Source organism: Dasypus novemcinctus, chromosome 12 (genome assembly GCF_030445035.2).
Source record: "Dasypus novemcinctus isolate mDasNov1 chromosome 12, mDasNov1.1.hap2, whole genome shotgun sequence".
Taxonomy (NCBI): domain Eukaryota; kingdom Metazoa; phylum Chordata; class Mammalia; order Cingulata; family Dasypodidae; genus Dasypus; species Dasypus novemcinctus.
In genome coordinates, this window is record NC_080684.1 from 33,823,887 (window position 1) to 33,844,549 (window position 20,663).

The 20,663-nt window shown below is 44.7% G+C and overlaps 1 protein-coding gene across 1 annotated transcript; it reads left to right on the forward strand.

Moving 5' to 3' along the window:
* Nucleotides 1-6,590: 6,590 nt before the first annotated feature.
* On the forward strand, nucleotides 6,591-13,262 carry KRT6A (keratin 6A). The gene is made up of 9 exons (XM_023589515.3): nucleotides 6,591-7,211; nucleotides 8,244-8,458; nucleotides 8,694-8,754; nucleotides 8,881-8,976; nucleotides 9,501-9,665; nucleotides 10,159-10,284; nucleotides 11,891-12,111; nucleotides 12,328-12,362; nucleotides 12,470-13,262. The coding sequence occupies exons 1-9, from the start codon at nucleotides 6,672-6,674 to the stop codon at nucleotides 12,703-12,705; spliced, it is 1,695 nt and encodes a 564-aa protein (XP_023445283.1). The 5' UTR covers nucleotides 6,591-6,671; the 3' UTR covers nucleotides 12,706-13,262.
* Nucleotides 13,263-20,663: the final 7,401 nt, after the last annotated feature.

Here is a 20,663-nt window from a genome sequence, read left to right on the forward strand (position 1 = left end):
TTGAATATGTCACCAAAATCAGTTTATAAGGGAACAATAGAGTTATTTCTGTAATTGTGCAGCCAATATGACCCCTCACGGCTCATGACATGCATCCATCCTACAGTCTAAGGATTACACTCAATCCAGCCCAGACCCTTTGTTGCATGTTACTTTTAATGGTTGGAATAGCAGCCCCAATGTTTCCCTTGATTTTCTTAAGGGCATTGGGTGGCGGGGGGGGGGGGGGGGCAAACGTGAAGTTCTTGACATACCCCACTAGGAGAAGTCACATGGAGTGACATCGGGGATTGGGGCCACAGCTCCAGAGGCAGGCCAGGGCTTCGAACAGATCATCTTGTCAAGCACCATGGAAGGTGGTCTTTAAATGACCCCTGGGCCCCACAATTGAACTGTTGTAGACCCCATCCTGCTGGAAAAGGAGGGTGTCAGAGATTTCCTGTGGCAGTGAAGAAAGCCACTCAGTATGTCCAGGTAAGTGACCTCAACACTGTGTTCTCTGCATAAAAAGGTGAACCAAAGATCCAGATATGTGAAAAGTGAGAATTATAAGGGAAACTCTCTCCAGTTCAGTGTGTGCTGCAGGTCCATAAACAACCTAGTGACTGAGTAATGATTTTGAAATCTTCCCTACGTTTCGAATCACTCTGTATATCACAGCAGGCTGCATTTTCCCCTCCACCCTGGTGCCACTGTCTACACTCTGTACACATGTGGCTGCATGTCTTTCTCTTTTAAGAGGTGCTCCCCGGGACCGGGTCTGTGGGATTCCCTCCCAACAGCATCATCCTGCCCCCGAGGCTTGAAGGATTAGGCGTTTAGTCGTAAACTTTTGTCCTTGACGACAACAGTGTATCCCTCCTGCCCATCCGCCGGCTCCACCCAGCGAGGCAGAAAGTCGAGGCAAATTCGCTTGAGCAACAGTCTCCGCCCGCTCGGGCCTCGAGGACCCCCCCCCCCACCCCCCCCCGTCCTGCTCCACGCTGGGAAAAAGGCGAGAAGTCGGGGAAACCCGGGCCCCGGAGCGCAGGCCTCCCGGGGCTCCGCGGCGCCCCTGGGAGAGGGCAGGGGCTGGGCTCGGCGGCCGGCGCGGAGGAGGCCGCCTGCGTTCCGGGGCCTCGCAGCTCTGCGGCGCCCTCCCGGGTCCCGGAACTGTTGCCCTTTGTTCTAACCATGTTGTCAGGGCTCTGGCCTTCCCCACCCGCTCCTCTGGGAAAATGGAACTCCCCTGGGCGCCACCATTCACGGCCACCAGTGAGATGTCCTCGGAGAAGCCAGTTCTCTAGCCACCCCGTGGGTCCTCACCGTTTCTAAGCACAGCCCTCCCCTGGGTGCCAAGGCAGGGGTGGGGGGTGTTGTGTGGGGGAGCTGGACTCTAGAGGGAGAAAGCACAGCGCAGCGCAGGGGCGCCTCGCTGGGCCCAGACGAAGACAGACAGAAAATCAAGGGCAAAGACGCCAGGTACAAACTTGACCCTTTAAGATGTTACTAACGGGGGAAATTCTGTAGTTTGGGGGTGTGGGTGTGGGAGGTTATATAGGAATTCCCTATACTTTTTGTGTAATTTTTCTGTAAATGTACAGCTTCTCTAAAATAAAGTTTATTACTACACATACACGCACACAAGCGTAAGTTAGAGGGGAATCTAACGGATCGGCCAGGGCACCTCTCCTTTCACAATTCCCCCTCCTCATCTCTCATGAGCCCTCCTAGCTGACCTCATTCTCTACCAGGGTCACTCAAATTTGTTCCCAGGGGATTCCCTGTTAGGTGGTGTTGGGGAATTTGAAGATAAAGCTTTAGCAATGGAAGAAATTAAATTGTATCATTGATGTGGAGGCAGTGGCCTTGGGAGTTGCTGAAGGCAGGGAGAGGAAAAAAGAGGTGTGATATTGGGTAATTTTTGGGACTTGGAGTTGTGCTGAATGATATTGCAGGAACAGATGCAGGACTTTATATATCCTGCCAGAATCCCCTGAGTGGACTGGGAGAGAGTGTAAACTACAACGTAAACTGTAATCCATGCTTTGTAGCAGGGTTCTAAAATGTATTCACCAAATGCAATGAATGTACCACACTAATGAAAGAAGTTGTCGATATGGGTTTGCCCTGGATCCGGGGGGCCACGCTGGCTGAGAGGGGCCCAGCAGGCTGCTCTCCCTCCTGGGGAGTCACATTCCCCACCTCCCCACCCACCCCCATCGTCCTCTGCTGGCTCCTGGGCTGTGCACACGGGCAGGCCATCATCAGCCAGCACAGGGAGCCAGAGCAGCTCTTCTTTCCGTGCTGTGATGTTACATCTTTTGGGGCCGGGGTGGGAGTCACCCTTGTACAAAGAATGTGATTGCAGTTGTGGCAGGGAACTTACACCAACCAAATACCCTTTCTAAGGGTAGTTTGACTTCCACATCTCCAGTCCCAGGCCTCGTCTGTGCATCAGACAGTGTCAGCAGTGTAAAAGATCCTGTTGAATCCCCTGTTGGTAGATTTACCAATATGCTCTTTTTTTATTAGTATCTTTTTTTTTTAAGATACATAGATCACACAAAATGTTACATTAAAAAATATAAAAGGTTCCCATATATCCTACTCCCCACATGCCCCATTCTACCCATATCGACAAATTCTTTCAGTAGTGTGGTACATTCATTGCATTTGGTGAATACATTTTAGAACCCTGCTACAAAGCATGGATTACAGCACAACTCCAAGTCCCCAAAATTACCCAATATCACACCTCTTTTTTTCCTCTCCCTGCCTTCAGCAACTCCCATGGCCACTGCCTCCACATCAATTAATGTATGCTGTTGACTGCATAGAACTGGGTAGAGCTTTCCTGAGATGTGCCCCTCTGAGCAGGGCTTGGAAACCGATAATCAGAGCCTGGACTCTTTAAAAGGAAGTACTGGATAGAATGATTGAGGCACTAGAGTTTGATGTGATGCACAGTTGGGTTTGTTGCTGGGGGAATGAGTGCATGGGAGAATCCAAAAGAAATTCCAGGAAGCAAATATTTTAAAGTCTGTGTAGGAAGAAAGAAGGGAGAGAGAATAAAGGCAAGGAGGCTAATGGAAAAGTCTGGGGCCTCCAGGCCAGAAAGGCTGTGGTCCAGGTGAGCGGGTACTCCCAAAAGTGGGCTATGCAACAGGGGTGGGGAGCAGCCATGCAGTTGCCAGTGGCAAGACCGGGTGGAGACGACACGTGGAAGGACGAGCAGTTCATACTGGGGGAAGTGAAGGCCTAAAGGGGAGTATCTTGGGCTGTCCCTTCCCGTGTGCTACGGTGGAGGTGAACCCAGCGCCAGAGGAATGAGGGCTTGTGTGGGGTAGTCTCACACCCAATCACCTGGCAAAGGCAGTTGTGACAGAAGCGAAAATAGCAAGGGAACTCCTTGCTGACTCGACCTGGGGGAATGTTTGAAAGGAGTTGCTTATCGAGAACCAGTATTACTGTCTGAAGTCATTAAGATGTGCTTAGCAGGCTGTGGACCGGGAAATTAAAGGATATTCTAGAACATCTTTAATAAGTGTAACCTTGAGCTCCCTACTTGGTCAGTGTCCTGGGAGACTTGGAGTTAATCAAAAAGCTGAAGGGAGAGGAAGTGGGAAGCAATGCTTCTACTGGCACTCAGCTGTACCCCTTAGTGCCTTCACCTAGTCAACATCAATTCCAGAACCCCAGTCACCAAAGCACCACCTAATAACTGGGCGTTATGGGATTTTGCCCACATTAGAGAAGGGACAACCATCTGACTTACCAGCTCTCTGGGGAAAAAACATAAACCCTGATTGACAGCATTTGCTAATTTCCATGGTGTAAATACTACCCTCAGGGGAGTATCCAGTTACCAACGCTTTAACAACTGACTTCAACAAAAAATCCTGTCTATTTAGCAATCTCTCTCATTCCAGCACACCCCTCTCTGAGTAGGTTCTAGGGGTGCCCCTTCCCCCTAAGCACCTATGAAAAGCCAGGCACTGGGCCAGGTGTTCAACGTAAGGAAGCACAATTCCTGGCTCAGGTTACTTACAGTCTAGTAGAGACGAGAGCAACTGGCCATTAGGATGTCGCTGCGATGGTAGGAGGAGAATGCCTAAACCAAGACTTGAGAGCTGAGGGGAAGTCAGCCAGAAGAAGGAAAAGCTCCATCAGCAAGTATTCTGTTCTAGTTGGAGAAAAGAGCATGTGCCAGACCCAGATGGGAAATAAAGAGCGTGGTGCTCTCCCCACCTTCAAATCATTTCTGAGGGGTGGGTGGGTGGCATATGAAGCTGAGAGGGGAGCAAGAGGAAGCTACCCAAGAGTCTTGTGAAACAGATTAAGGCTGTGGGATTTTACCGTCCTCATTTCCATGGGGTTCCACTGTGGGAGGCTTGGGATCTCTACCACTCCCTTTACTACCCACTCCAAGGTAGTAGGCTTGTCTGCAGTGAGAAAGGATCGGAACTGGAACTGAAGCCGGAGCCAGGGTGCCAAAAGGAGCCACTCATTGTGCAGAGTCCCCCCTCTCGGTTGGAAAGTGCTCGGGCCCCTCCCTCACTCCAGTCCCAGGAGCCCAGAACTAAGCTTCCTAATGCGGAACAAAAGGGATAGAGCCACGCTGCTGTTGCCGGGAGATGCTGGGAGCAATGTACATCTGGCACCACAAGAAAAATGCCAGCTTGGAAAGCAACCTAGGCAGACACACAGAGGCTCAGTTCTTCAGAGAACCATCAGCACACGGGCAAACAAACTCTCCTTTCAATTTCCTTCCCTTTGTTTCAGAGCTCCCAGCATGGAGGGGAACAAAAAAGGGCCATCCCAGCATCAGTATTTATTGCATTGCTCAACTAACAAGGTAAACATAATGGTCTAACTTAAGGAACAGATCAAAAGTATTGGGGATCTAGAGACTCTGCCACCAAAAGAAAGTGCCTAGAGTGTAGTTTATGCTAAGGATATTGGGCAAATGCCTACTGCTTCCACGTAATTTTTTGATCCTTCCTACACCTCCTGGCACCATCCATGACAACTAAAGCCTTCATTCCAAGAAAGCACAGTGGTTCAGAATGTGGTGCCAAGAGAAGGAAATCTTCTTTCCCAGAACTGGGTGGAGGCACATTCTCCATCAACTATTGTGCAATCAGCATGGAGGGAGGGGCGATGCTTCCGTTGTCTTGGAAAGGTGCCCCTTTCCTGTCAGACGCTGACTTAGTACCTTCTTTGGGCAGGGAACACCTTACTCTCCTGGAATTGATGTCCCCCAAAATGTAAGAGAGATGGGACTGCTTGTAAAATAGAAACAAGAGTTTTCCTCAGGCTGATCTCAATGTGGGAGTTTGTCTTTCCTCCCACAGTTATCCATTTAACCAAATGTTCTTGTAAGAAAACATGCCTAGAATTGCTCTCAATTCTCTTCATAAACAGTACTTTATGCATGGACTGTAAAAATAAAATTCAATATCATTCCCTTCCAATGCAAGTAATACTTACATTCGATGGCCTGCCTTCCCTCTGAGAAACTACTTAAGGAATTGAGATTTCTAGCACTGTGGTTCGAAATATATATTTGAAATCTACTTGTGACATCATCCCGCTTGTAAGGGCACATTTTTATGATTCACTGCTACTGTATACCCTTCAACCTTCTGTACACACAACATTCAAATGTCTGCTCCTTGATTCTTAAGAAATGTCAAATACGGTGGGAATAAAAATTCAGTGACTTCCTTAATGATTTTTGTGCTGCTTTCTTCCAATTATTTAAATTAAAAGTCGAAGTGAACTTTCCAAAAGAGCAGAAAAAGAAGAAAAAAAGGTGCCTATGAATTTCAAATGCAAAGAAAAATGGATATGAGGATGAGCTAAAAGGGAAAGGCAGTATTGGGAAAGGGTTGCAGGCATGGAGATGAACCATTTTCAGAAGTCAAGATTCTGTGAAGAGTGGCCTTGGGGCATGTCTGCTTCTGTCCTCTCAGGAAAGTGGCAATTGGGCAGCTTATCACACATGGCTCAAGGCACATGTACTCCTCACAGTGTAAAACCTCAACTTCTCTTTTTCTCTTGCCTTTCAAACGAAAGTTGAGTCTTCCATGAAGGCTCCATCCTAACGCGCAGACCCCAGGGATGAAGGCCGGGTGCTCCAGAAGAAGCGATTCAAACCTGGAGAACAAAAACCATCAGGCCACCTTTGCTCAGGTCACTGGGAAATGCCTCAAGGCCTGGGGGAGAGTCCCACCCTGGTTGGGAAGGTGGTGCTGTGGAGGAGAAACCAGTGTGGGAAGGGGACATACTGGGGAGTATCTGAGTAAGCAGAAAGAAGGGACAATTATCACAGATCAGCTCCTTGTCCCCTTTGTTTAAGAACATGACTAAGTCATGACTTGGGTGAATTTGCATACCACCTTATTGTGTTCATCAAGGGAAGGCTGGAGGTAAGAGAATTTTTCTATGACTAAAAGAAGCCGTGAGAGCACTCTTCATACTCCATACCTTAACAGAGACTGGGGGTGATCTCACTATTTGTAAAGCCCAGCCCTTCCCAATCTGCAAGCTCACCTTCCAGCACTGAGCCCAGCCCATTTTCTCCGTATATAACCAGCTACCAGGAGGCCCATCTCCTACTTCCCCTCCTCTCAGCTCTACACTCCAGCTGCCCAGGCTTTCTTCAGCCTTCACCTCTTCAGGGAACCATGTCTTGCAAATCCACCATGAGAACCCAGAGCAGCAGCTGCCGTGGCTTCAGTGCCGGCTCGGCCAGAGTCCCTGGGGTCTGCCGCTCGGGCTTCAGCAGCGTGTCTGTGTCCCGCTCCAGGGGCAGTGGGGGCCTGGGTGCAGCTTGCAGAGGAGCTGGCTTTGGGAGCCGCAGCCTCATCGGCATGGGGGGCTCCGGGAGGATCTCCATGGGAGGGGGCAGCTATGCCATGAGAAGCGGCTATGGTGGCAGAGTTGGGGGAGGCTTTGGCATTGGAGGAGCAGCCGGGAGCGGATTTGGTTTCAGCACTGGAGCTAGTAGTGGATTTGGGTTTGGTGGTGGAGCTGGGTTTGGTGGTGGCTACGGGGGCTCTGGCTTCCCCGTCTGCCCCCCTGGTGGCATCCAAGAGGTCACGGTCAACCAGAATCTCCTCACTCCTCTGAACCTGGAAATCGACCCCACCATCCAGCGGGTGAGGACCGAGGAGCGGGAACAGATCAAGACCCTCAACAACAAGTTTGCCTCCTTCATCGACAAGGTGAGACCCTGCTAGAGAAACAATAGAATGGGTGGGCAGGGGTGGGGAGAACTTAGGAAGCAGGAGGAAGAGACTCAGATGAGATTTTCATGGGGATGACTGACTTGCTCCTTGCTGAACACAGGAAGAAAGTGCTAGAAATCAGGTAGACTAGTGACTCTCTTGAATGGCCCTCATTTGTGCCTAAGTGTAAACTCTTGATAAGCCTAAATCGTAGACAAGTAAATGAGGAATGGCGTGGGATGATTTTACCTCTGAAGGGTTAGGGGATTACCAAGAAAAGGCCAGTCAAGAACTGCTCTAGGGAGAAGCAAAAAATAGAAAAAAAGTGCATTCTATCCCAATGAATTAAAGAGACAGATCTCTGAATAATCCACAGAGAAGTGAATTTATGCTAGAAACAGGGAATGGATGGATGCCTGTCAAGATTGTTTTAGAAGAGACTCAGGGGAATAAGATATGGCTCAAGCAAATGGGCCAGTGGCCAACACATGGGAGGTCCTGGGTTCGGTTCCCAGTGCCTCCTAAAGAAGATGAGCACATGAGCAAGCAGCAAATGCAAACAATGGTGGGTAAGAATAAACAAATAAAAATAAATCTTAAAAAAAAAGAAGAGACTCGTGTTAAGGGGGAAGTTAGGTTAGAGTCTATTCACTATATACCATTTCAAATCGCTTATATTAAAGTTTTATGTAAAATAAAGGATTCAGACAATATACTAGGTAAATGTATTTTGAAGGTCTGTTTATTATTCAGCTTTCCAAGAATCAGAAAGTGTTGTAATTCTCTGATCAACTCCATAAATTGCAGAGTGAGAAAATCACAAGGTTCCATGGGGAGTTTCTCTGGTGGGTTTCTGTGGGTTGTGTTAGGGAAAAAGTTCAGCAGTCCAGATCTCTCAGCCTGAGCTCTGTACATGCTCTGGAGCAGTCACCACCATGGGGACCTCCAGGCCCACTTCGGGACCTAACAATATGGACACTTGCTTCTTCCTTCCTTTGTCTGACATGTGCCACCTTCTCTGCTCTCCAGGTGCGGTTCCTGGAGCAGCAGAACAAAGTCCTGGAGACCAAATGGGCCCTGCTCCAAGAGCAGGGACCCAAGACTGTGACACAGAACCTGGACCCTCTGTTTGAGCAGTACATCAACAACCTCAAACGGCAGCTGGAAACTTTCCATGTGGAGAAAGGTCGCCTGGACTCAGAGCTCAGAAATGTACAGGACACCTTGGGGGACATGAAGAAAAGGTGAGTTAAAGCAGAGAAGTAGGGCTCAGTGCTTGAAACACGGAAAGTTAGAGGGAAGGTATCATGAGGTATCCACCTGTGATACCAATTGCTTTTCATGTTCAATGGAAATGAAAATTACAAATCAGTGTCATAAAGAAAATCACCTTTCAGAGAAAGAATTGACTCCCAGTTTCCATTTTCCATATTGTCTTTCCAACTGCCTCAAGTATGTCTTATTCTTCTCTTGTTCTAGGTATGAAGATGAAATCAACAAGCGCACCCAAGCAGAGAATGAATTTGTGACTCTGAAGAAGGTGAGCGATAGGATCAGGGATTGAGGTTTCCTTGCGGAAGGAGGGGAGGGTATGTCCCTGCCCAGATATGGGAGAGAGTAGAAGGGGCAAGCACAGCTGACTCCACGTTGCTGGTCTTTTCCTCAGGATGTCGATGCTGCCTACCTGAATAAGGTTGACCTGCAAGCCAAGGTGGATGGTCTTTCAGAGGAGATCAATTTCCTGAGGGTCCTGTATAACGAGGTAAGCATCTCCAGCTCCCTTTTTTTTAAAAATTTATTTCTCTCCCCTTCCCTCCCACCCTGTCGTCTGCTCTGTGTCCATTCACTGTGTGTTCATCTCTGTCCATTTCTATTCTTGTCAGTGGCACTGGGAATCTGTGTCTCTTTTTTTGTTGCATCATCTTGCTGTGTCAGCTCTCCGTGTGTGCAGTGCCTCCCTGAGCAGGCTGCCCTTTTTTCGCGCTGGGCAGCTCCCATTACAGGGCACACTCTTTGCGCGTGGGGCTCCCCTACGTGGGGGACACCTTGTGCACATCAGCACTGCATGTGGACCAGCTCACCACACGGTCAGGAGGCCCTGGGTTTGAACCCTGAACCTCCCATGTGGTATGCAGATGCTGTATCCGTTGAGCCAAATCCACTTCCCATCTCCAACTCCCTTTTACTTAGTCTAATGGGGTTCCAGCAAGGGAGGAGGAAAGTTGGGTTTGGGGTCCCCTATAATTGTACCTGGAAAACATGATCTTATAATGTTATGTTCTTTAGGAGCTGTCCCAGATGCAGACTCACATCTCAGACACGTCCGTGGTGCTGTCCATGGACAACAACCGCTCCCTGGACCTGGACAGCATCATCGCCGAGGTCAAGGCCCAGTACGAGGACATCGCCAACCGCAGCCGGGCCGAGGCCGAGTCCTGGTACCAGACCAAGGTGAGCGGGGAGTTGGCAGCTGTGACGAATCCATGTGGCCCTACCTCAAAGGTCCAGTTACAAAGCCCAGCAAGACTGCAGACTTCCTTCAGGATCTGTTCTAGGGTCTTTACACAGGGTGTGCATCCTGTCACAATTAGTGGACACACAGATTTTATGCACAAGTCTGTTCACTCAAAGACTCCAACACAGGGGGAGAGCTACCCTAGGTATAGAGCTAGTGATCTTTGCTTTTAGCTTCACCATGGAAACTGGCTTCAGAGCTTAGTAATCCACACAAGCATCAAGAAGAACTAAGCAGTCAGTGGAGCCACAATAAGGATGGTTTGTGATTCTAATGTTTAATATCTAACCGTCTTGTAACACCAAATTCCCCTGAAGTCCCTTGAGAAGAAGCCATTGTGTTCAAACTTATTAAACGCATGATTGAGAGTGAGGACATCCTTAACTTGGTAGAATTCATATGCATTTTCTCACTCCCTTTGGACCACAGTACGAGGAGCTGCAGGTCACAGCAGGCAGACACGGGGATGACCTGCGCAACACCAAGCAGGAGATTGCTGAGATGAACCGCGTGATCCAGAGACTGAGATCAGAGATTGACCATGTCAAGAAGCAGGTACGGGGTGTGTGTGGGTGGGCAGTGTGGATGAAAACGCCATTACCTTCCTCTACGATGAGGCTGTCCTCAACCATCGTGGTCAAATTTCTAGGCACGGAACAGGAGGAGAGAGTAGGAATTGTGGTGGTTGCTTTTAGTGCACTGTAACATGAAGAGAGATTAATCCAAGCCTGAGAAATGTTGGAAATGCATGGACAGAACCAGACCCATGGCAATGGGAGTGGTAATTTGGGAGAGAGGGATGAAATAGTTGACCTAAGATAAATAATTGGCTTGGAGACTAACAAGGAACAATTAGGTAGAAAGGAAGGCCACAAGATTTGGGGAAGGATGTTGCAAGTTCAGTCATGAATCAAGAAGAAGAAAGTATAGTTAAGGAGAGGATGAAGACCAGACCTTCCCAAATGCATAAATCACTCTGAGGGAGGCGGAACACATGTTTTCAGGAGGTTCATGGAAAACTCACCACAGCATGAATGTTAGTAACATTGTAAAAACTGAGCAGTGTTCAAGCAAGACACTGTCAACTCTGGTCCACGTATGACTTTGGAGATAATACTCAAAATAAAGCCATAGTTCCTTTTCTTCCAAGGTCCCCTGGTCTTGGTACACTAGTGGCTCTCATAATCAGTGCCCTCATCCTCATACAGGGTGGTTAACACTAAGGGGCATAGATTTTTCTCAAGTGGTTCCCAGAGTTTTTTTTTCCCACAAAAATCTTACATTAAAAAATTATGAGAGGTTCCCATATACCCCACCCCCCACCCCCACACCCACTCCTCCCACATCAACAACCTCTTTCATCGTTGTGGCACATTCATCACATTTGGTGAATACATTTTGGAGCGCTGCTGCACTGCATGGATAATAGTTTACATTGTAGTTGACACTCTCCCCCAGTCCATTCAGTGGGTTCTGGCAGGATATATAATGTCCAGCATCTGTCCCTGCAATATCATTTAGGACAACTCCAAGTCCTGAAAATGCCCCATATTCCATCTCTTCTTCCCTCTCCCTGCCCTCAACATCTACTGTGGCCACTTTCTCCACATCAATGCTACAATTTCTTCCATTACTAGTCACAATAGTTTTATAATAGAATATCAGTAAGTCCACTCTAATTCATATTTTATTCCTCCATCCTGTGGACCCTGGGACAGTAATGCCCACTCCACCTCCATATCAAGAGGGGGCTTAGATCCCACATGGATAATGGATGCAATTCTCCTGCTTGCAGTTTTAGGCACTCTTGATTCCTTGGTGGTTGACCATCTTCACCTCCCTATTAGCTGACCTGGGTAAGTCCAACGAACCAGAGAGTAGGAGTTGCAACTCACCTGAGGCTCAGGGCCCAGCTGACACATGAACAGTCCAGAGATTCAAGTCTCCTGAGAATACACCAACCCTAGCACCAACCATAGGTTCAGTAAAAGTCCCAGTATTGACCGGTTTGCAGAACATGAAGAGATGAGATAAGAAATACAAGGGATCCTTATCCACCAACTCTGTGCTGACAGATTTTTCCTCACTGAGAAAGAAGAACCAGGTTAGACTCCACTGGAAACCAGAATACGAATTCATGCCCCCTGCGTTTCTCCTCTAGAATGCCAATCTGCAGGCTTCCATTGCCGATGCTGAGCAGCGTGGGGAGATGGCACTCAAAGACGCCAGGAATAAACTGGAAAGTCTGGAGGATGCTCTGCAGAAGGCAAAGCAGGACATGGCCCAGTTACTGAAGGACTACCAGGAGCTCCTGAATGTCAAGCTGTCCCTGGATGTGGAGATCGCCACCTACAGGAAGCTGCTGGAAGGCGAGGAGTGCAGGTGATTAACTCAAGTGCTTCCTCAGACCTCAGGGTGTATCTCCTAGTGCCCACCAGTTAGTTCAATTTTAGGACCTTATGGCTATGGCCATGAGTTTTAGTCTTAGAAATGACTGAAAGTACATTTTCCTCATAGACTGTCCTACCAATTGAGAGGTTCCATACTGATCTAGGTAATGGGTCTCTGAGCTCTCATCTTCCCTGTTTCCTCTCATAGGCTGCAAGGGGAAGGCGTTGGACAGGTTAACATCTGTAAGTATTTTTGCTTGCCTTCCTCCCTGCCTTTGCACTCCTCTGACTGTCCCAGGCTGCAGAACGAGTCTCACCGTGTGTTTTTCTTTGTCCCCTCCTCATCACAGCCGTGGTGCAGTCCACCGTCTCAGGTGGTTATGGCGGCTCCAGTGGGGTCAGCAGTGGCCTGGGCCTGGGAGGAGGCAGCGGCTACTCCTACAGCAGTGGTCAGAGCCTTGGAGGCGGCTTCAGTTCTGGCAGTGGCAGAGGCATTGGCAGTGGCCTCAGCTCTGCTGGGGGCAGCAGTTCCACCATCAAATATACCACCACCTCGTCCTCCAGCAGGAAGAGCTACAAGCATTGAAGATCTGCCACCAGTTCTGAGATTCCCTGTGTCAAGGTCCCCTGTTGAGCTGCCCAGTCCCTCTTAGTGGTCATGCAGATGTCAGGTTGCTTCTCCTGGGCTCTGGCCCTATCTTTCTCTGTGAGTTAGAGCTAATGTTTCTTTGGCTCTTACTTCTCTTCTCTGTCTACGCCTGCTCCACCTGAGCTTCCTTTGCTCAACATCAGGATGTCAAACTCTAATTTCACGCCATACTTTAATCACAACTGACTATATCACAAACATCACTTTTTTCCTAAATACCAATCTCTTGCATCCAACATCTGCTATCTGAATTGAACATTACCAAAAATGATCTCATACCGTTTTAATTGTAAAACCTGAGCCTTTTTTAATTCAGAAGAGGACAAATTCCCTTTGATTCCAGGGGCCAAGGAGTGCCCGTCTTACAAGGGCTGGGAGTGTCCCTAGCCATGGTCGTGAAGTGATGAGTCCAATGATGTTAAAACACTATAACTCTGTGATGTTTCCTCTGCTCTTTGCTGTATGTAATTGCCAAATAAAGCAGATTTATAAAATAATGTATTGTTCAATATTGCCTTTCTTTGGAGCAAATGGTTTTAACCTTTTCCATCTCAAAAATTTTTATCATTTTCTAATAAGCACCAGTTCCTATGGTGCTTATAGCTCTAATTGCTCCCCATCCAACTTCCACTGTCAATGAAGCTCAACATATAACACTTGGGCATCTTCCTGATGGTCAAGGTTCCTTTCCGGATCATATTCTAACCTAAATATTCAGCAGGTGGAGTTGAGGGATCTGACCTACCATCATCGTAGACTGCATTTTACTGCCCATTCCATTTACTGATGGCTTGGGCCCTCTGTCTTGGTCTCAGGATCACTCCAGTCCCCTTTCAGCCTCTCCCATAATACCTGTTGGAGAGCATATTCCTGGCTAATCAGAGGAAACAATATTTGGAAATAGAACGGAATATTTTATTTATCTAAGAAGAGGTGCTGTGAGCGTGAATCATGATGGATACCATGTTGATCAAGAGCATTAAAATGTGCACACTACTCAGCTGGTCTTATATATGGAGAAATATGTCCTGAGGAAATGGTACAGCTGCAGATTGAATGGGCTGTTACATACATGGGTGTGCAGGCACAACTGGGAAAAGCTGGAAACACTAGAGTGGGTAACTAAGTATGCAACCAGGAGGTGTAAAAATTAAGTGCTTGTTTCCCTTATATCCCTGTTCGCTGAGAGGACCTAGAAGGAATGATGTACCAGTAACAACATTAATACCTCGTCCCCATATCTTGGCTTCTAATACCATCTCCCCTAATAGCAACTGGGCTCCTTGGAGAAATGACTGATTATAGTCCTGCAGATGAGCCTGAGGCATCTGTACTATCAAAAGTAAGGGAGTGCTAGAAAAAATAGTCTGTAGAAAGGACACAGACCTTGTCAACAGAAAGAGCTTAAAATGATCAAGGCCAGAACTCGAGGTATAAAATGTAGTCATGTTTCTTTGTAACTCAAAGCGAGAATTAAATATACATCCTCTTTACTGATATAAATAAAAGACTGAAAAATCATTAATGGGGAGAAGTAACCAATTTGTCATACAGAAGAATTCTAAATAATTTATATAGGTGCCCCCACCTCAAGGGGTTATTTCCTTATTACCTACCTCTTAAATATAGCCTCTGCATAATGACTCTCTCCAAGGAAGACAATATAGAAAGGGGCAAAATAGAGTAATTTCATGGCAGAAAACCCTAATTAACACTCTTCCAGCCAGGAGAGAATGTGAACAGCAGTGAAGGTGCATCCTGTTGATAGCATGGACTCTCGATGTGCTCTGCTGAGCTGGGACTTGACCTCTCTGGTCTTCTTCCCCAAAACAGGTCACCCAGGCCCAATCTAGAAGTAATCATCAGACAAGCCCAACGGAGCCCACTCCATAAACGGCCTGCCCAGTATTCCTCCAAGCTGTCAAGGTCTTTAAAAACAAATTCTGGTTAACAGCCAAGGGGAGCCTAAAGAGATACAATGACTAAATGTAATTTGGTAACTTGGACAGGATTCTGGAAAAGAAAAAGTACTTAGGGTATAAATGAAGGCAATCTGGGTGACGTATGGACTTTACTTAATAGTCATATTGTTTCATTACTTGAGACAAATGGATCATTCTAATATGAGGCATTACAAAGTAGGGGGGACAGGATGCTGTGTTTGCAGAACCTTTTTGTAATATGTTCACAATCATCCTGTAAATCTAAAACTATTTTAACAACAACATTTATTATAAATAAAATTATTAAGTTATGGGATTCTGAAGTGATGCATGAATTTTTAATCTAAAATTACTTTTGAAACCACTAGTATGTGGACAGTAAAAAGAGAGCTAGAACAAAAGAACTGAAGGATATACACAAAATATCACTGGTGTGATACACAAAATTATCTCTGGTTGGTGGAAACCCAAGTTAACTTTATTTCTTTTTAAATTGACATGCTCTTTGAATTTTTAAATGTTGAGCATTAAAATCTTTAGTCATGTATTTCCAAAGCAAAAGAAGTGTTATACTTATAGGATATCTGAATCTAAATGTGGTAGTTCCTTCTGGTACTAAGCGCAAAAGATTTTCAGATTCAGTCTCCAGATTCATGGTCATCACAATACAAATGTCTTGACTGCATTCTTTTCCCTAGAAGAACAGAATAAGGACAGATTGGGAGTGAGGAAAAGAAGGGCTTTTCATTCCAAAGGCTGTTATATTTTATTCATCTCTTAAGAAGCCTAGGGAGGCGGGGCAAGATGGCGTCTGAGTGAGTGCACTTCATAATCTCTCCTGCAAAGAAGCGGCTGAGTAGGGTTGGAGTACTAATGGACCGGGCTGTTTCGGGTGTTTGCAGGGCAGGAGGTGTCTGGATGTCGATTTAGTGGGACGGTGACAGAGGAGATTCTTGTAAGAGGTAGAATTTTGGGTCTCTTTCATGGAGGTTGGGGCTGGGCGCAGGACGATTCTCCCTGGCGCTGGAGGCCCAGTGGTGGCGATTCCTGGAGGCTTTGCTGTGCTGGGGAGTTCCCAAGCCCTGAGCAGGCTGTTTTGGGGGCTTACAGGGTGGGAGGTGACTGCAAGTCAATTTGGTGAGACAGTGATGGAGGAGATTCTTGCAAGAGGTGGAACTTTCGGTTTCTGACACGGAGGTCAGAAGTTCTAGGAGGAATCCTTCCACCTAGGGCTGGCGGCCCATCCGGGGTGGTCCCTGAACTCTTTGTAGTGTAGCAGCACCTCCAGTAGGTTGTTTCAGGGGATTGCAGGGCAGGAGGTATCTGCATGTCGATTTGGTGAGACAGTGATAGAAGAGATTCTTGTGAGAGGTGGAATTTTGGGTTTCTGACATGGAGCTCAGAGTCTGCAAAAAGGACCCCCTAGGGCTGGTGCCCAGCTGTGGGGATCCCTGAAGGCTGTGTTGCCCTGTGGTGCTCCCAGGCCCCCTGTTAACTGAGTGCATGGTTCCCAGGTCTGTGTCCCATAAACCCTGGTGGCCCACACTCCAGAAACTCACACACCTTGAGTCTGCAAGATCACAGACTTCCCATTCCTGAATCTACTGTGTTCTGAGGTCCATCTGCTTGATTATCCTAGCCCTCGGCATCTGTGGTTTTTTCTGTTTGTTTTTTGTTTTTTGTCTTGGTTGCTAATATTGCATTATCTCCTGGTCTTTTCTCCCATTTTATCCCCTAAGGTCCTTTTTCGTTTATTTAGGTTTTTTTTTTTTCTCCTTTTCTTTTTCTTGCTTGTTTCCCTCCCTTTTCTTTGCCCACACCCTTTTTTTCTTCTCTTTTTTTTCTTTTCCTTCTTTTTCTTCTTATTTTATTTTATTTTATTTATATAATAGGTGCTGCAGGGAGTACTTCCCATTTACTGTGTTTCCTCAACCTCCATTTCCTCTTTTCTGTGTGAATTGATTTTGGCCACCTACACTATCCCCTTTCTCCCACATCTTGCTATCCTCCATCATCTACTATCTCTCTTACTTTCCACCTCCCTTTCTTTGGCCCCCAAATTGTCTAACTTTTAATTTCTAATACCTTTGTTCTGTTTTCTGTCTTTTATACACTCTTGATATTATTGTCTTTCTTTTCTCTTTCTCTCTCTCATGAAAACACTGGCTTTTTAATTCATACTATATTCCTCCCCAAATTCAGTTGACTATCTCATTATAGGTACTCTACTTACTGCTATAACTCTACGCAACTTACATGAGTCTAATATCCATTCTCCCAGATCTCACATTGTTGCTCTGTTAACATTTATTACCGATACTACTTTACACATTTACTTTTCTTATTGATTTTGCTTTTCCTGGCCCTAATATTTTCCTTCAAAGGGAACTTAGCCAGCAACAAGAAAATAGAGTAAGAAGAACAAAGTGACAAAAAGAAGACATAACACTTACACAAGAACAATAACTAATTAATCCCCAAGACTAGACAAAGAAGCTAAGGGACTGATTAAACCCATCAATATAAAATGATGACCAGACAGCAACAAAAAACTACAAACCAAACCAATAATCAGGAAAACATGGCTGAATCCAATGAACAAAATGAAAACCACAAAGGGTAGCAGAACATCAGACAAGTAATTAAAGATCTCAAAACATATATTAGAGACCAACTTAACAAAGTAAAGGAAGAGATTAACAATATGAAGAAAACACTTGGAGAGGAAATTGCAGACATATGCAAAAAGATAACAGATATGTTGGGATGAACACCACAGTTCAAGAAATCAAAAATATACTCTCAGCAAAGAGCAGCAGATTAGAAGAGGCAGAGGAGAGAATTAGTGACATGGAAGACAGTACATCTGAAATCAAACAGATAGTAGAATTGATCAATAAAAAGATAGAAAAAATCCACCTAGGACTTAGGGATCTGAGTGACAATTCAAAGTGCACAAACATACATATTATAGGCATCCCAGAAGGAGAAGAGAAGGGAAAGGGGACAGAAGGGGTGTTGGAGGAAATAATGGCTGAAAACTTCCCAAATCTACTGAGAGAGATAGATGTACATGTCCAAGAAGCACAACACACCCCAAACATCATAAATCCCAACAGGCCCACCCCAAGACATATACTTGCTAAATTATCCAATGCTCAAGACAAAGAGAAAATTCTAAAAGCAGCAGAAGAAAAGAAAACCATCACCTACAAGGGAGACTCCATAACATTAAGTGCTGGTTTCCCATTTGAAACCATGGAGGCAAGTAGGCAGTGGTATGATATAGTCAAGGTACTAAAAGAAAAAAATTTCCAACCAAGAATACTCTACCCAGCTAAACTAGCATTCAAAAATGATGGAGAGTTCAAAATAGTCACAGATAAACAGAAATTGAAAGAGTATGCCAACAAGAACCCTGTCCTTCAAGAAATACTAAAGGGAGTTCTGCAGGAAGAAAGGAAAAAACAGGAGAGGCAGAGCTGGAGGAGAGTGTAAAAGCAACAAAAAAGACAAAAAGAGAAGGAAAAAAACAAACAAAATATGACAAACACAAGTCCAATCAAAATATGGCTAACATAAATAATTTCTTGAGAGTAATAACACTGAATGTCAATGGATTAAACTCACCTATCAAAAGATTCAGACTGGGAGATTGGATAAGGAAATATGACCCATTTAAATGCTGTCTACAAGAAACACATCTTAGACCCAGGGATTCATGGAGGTTGAGAGTGAATGGTTGGAAAACAATATTACAAGCAAACAATAACCCAAAAAAAGGCAGGAGTAGCTGTATTAATATCAGACAAAATAGACTTTAAATGCAAAACAATTGTGAGAGACGAAGGATACTACATATTAGTTAAAGGGACAATCTCTCAAGAAGAATGAACAATCATTAATATTTATGCTCCTAACAAGGGCACCTCCAAATACATGAGGCAAACACTGGAAAAACTAAGTGAAAGAATAGATGCCTCTACAATTATAGTGGGAGATTTTAATACACCACTATCAACTTTGGACAGAACATCTCAAAAGAGAATCACTAAATAAATAAAAACTTTGAACAGTATATTAGAGGAGCTGGATCTAATAGACATATACAGATCATTACACCTGAATACAGCAGGACATACATTTTTCTCAAGTGCATATGGATCATTCTCCAAGATAGACCTTATGCTAGGCCACAAAGAAAGGCTCAATGAATTCAGCAAGATCAAAATCATACAAAATAATATCTCTGACCACAGTGGAGTGAAGCTGGAAATCTGCAAAGGTCAGAGGGCCAGATTTCACACCAAGATATGGAAATTAAACAGCACACTCTTAGAAAAACAGTGTGTCAAAGAGGAAATCTCAAAAGACATTAATAACTACCTTGAAACTAATGAAAATGATAACACGACATACCAAAACATAAGGGATGCAGCAAAAGCAGTACTGAGAGTGAAATTTATAGCCATAAATTCATACACCTAAAAAGAAGAAAGAGCAAAAATTGAAGAACTAAATGCACATTTGAAGGAATTGGTAAAAAAACAATAAAGTAACCCCACAGGAAGAAGAAAGAAATACATAACAAAGATAAGAGCAGAACTAAATGAAATAGAAAATAAGAAAGCACTTGAAAAGATAAACAAAACCAAGAGCTGGTTCTTTGAGAAGATCAATAAAATTGACAAACCCTTAGCTAGACTAACAAAGAGAAAAAGAGAGAAGATGCAAATACACAAAAAAAGAAATGAGAAAGGAGATATCACCACTGACCTCACAGAAATAAAGACAGTCATAAGAGGATACTTTGAAAAACTATATTCCAACAAAAATGACATTTCAGAGGAAATGGACAAATTCCTAGAAACACATAAGCAGCCTATATTGATGAAAGAAGAACTTGATGATCTCAACAAACCAATCTCAAGTAAAGAGATAGAATCAGTCATTAAAAACCTCCCAACTTAGAAGAGCCCAGGGCCAGATGGCTTCACAGGTGAATTCTACAAAACATTCCAGAAAGAACTAACACCAATCCTTCTGAAACTCTTCCAAAAAATCAAAACAGAAGGAACATTACTGAACTCATTCTATGATGCCAACATTACTCTAGTACCAAAGCCAAACAAAGACACCACAAGAAAGGAAAATTACAGACCAATTTCTCTAATGAACCTAGATGAAAAATCCTCAACAAAATACTTGCTAACCGTATTCAACAATACATTAAATGAATTATACACCATGACCAAGTGGGATTCATTCTGGGTATGCAAGGATGGTTCAACATAAGAAAATCAATCAATGTAATACACCATATAAGCAGATTGAAGGAAAAAAGTCAAATGATTATATCTATAGATGCAGAAAAAGCATTTGACAAAATACAGCATCCTTTCTTGATAAAAACACTGCAAAAGATTGGAATACAAGGAAATTTTTTGAACATGATAAAGAGTATATATGAAAAACCCACAGCCAACATCATTTACAATGGTGGAATCCTAAAATCCTTCCCTCTAAGATCAGGAACAAGACAAGGATGCCCACTCTCACCCCTTCTATTTAACATTGTCTTAGAAGTACTTGCTCGAGCACTGAGGCAAGAACTTGATATAAAAGGCATTCAAATTGGAAAGGAAGAAGTCAAAATTTCATTATTTGCAGATGACATGATCCTATACATAGAAAACCCTGAGAGGTCTACAACAAAGCTTCTAGAACTCATAAATGACTTTAGTAAAGTCACAGGTTATAAGATCATGTGCAAAAATCAGTAGCATTTCTGTACACCAATAATGAGCAAGATCAGGAGGAAATCAAGAAACAAATACCATTTACAATAGTAAATTTAAAAAATCAAATACCTAGGAATAAATTTAACTAAAGATGTGAAAAACTTATACATAGAGAACTACACAAGACTGTTCAAGGAAATCAAAGAAGACC

Bases quoted from the DNA above. Each gene is read 5' to 3' on its own strand.
- KRT6A (XM_023589515.3), top strand. From the start codon at position 6,672: ATGTCTTGCAAATCCACCATGAGAACCCAGAGCAGCAGCTGCCGTGGC. The intron at 8,459-8,693 runs GTGAGTTAAAGC...CTCTTGTTCTAG, and splicing joins TTGGGGGACATGAAGAAAAG to GTATGAAGATGAAATCAACA. The intron at 12,363-12,469 runs GTAAGTATTTTT...TCCTCATCACAG, and splicing joins CGTTGGACAGGTTAACATCT to CCGTGGTGCAGTCCACCGTC.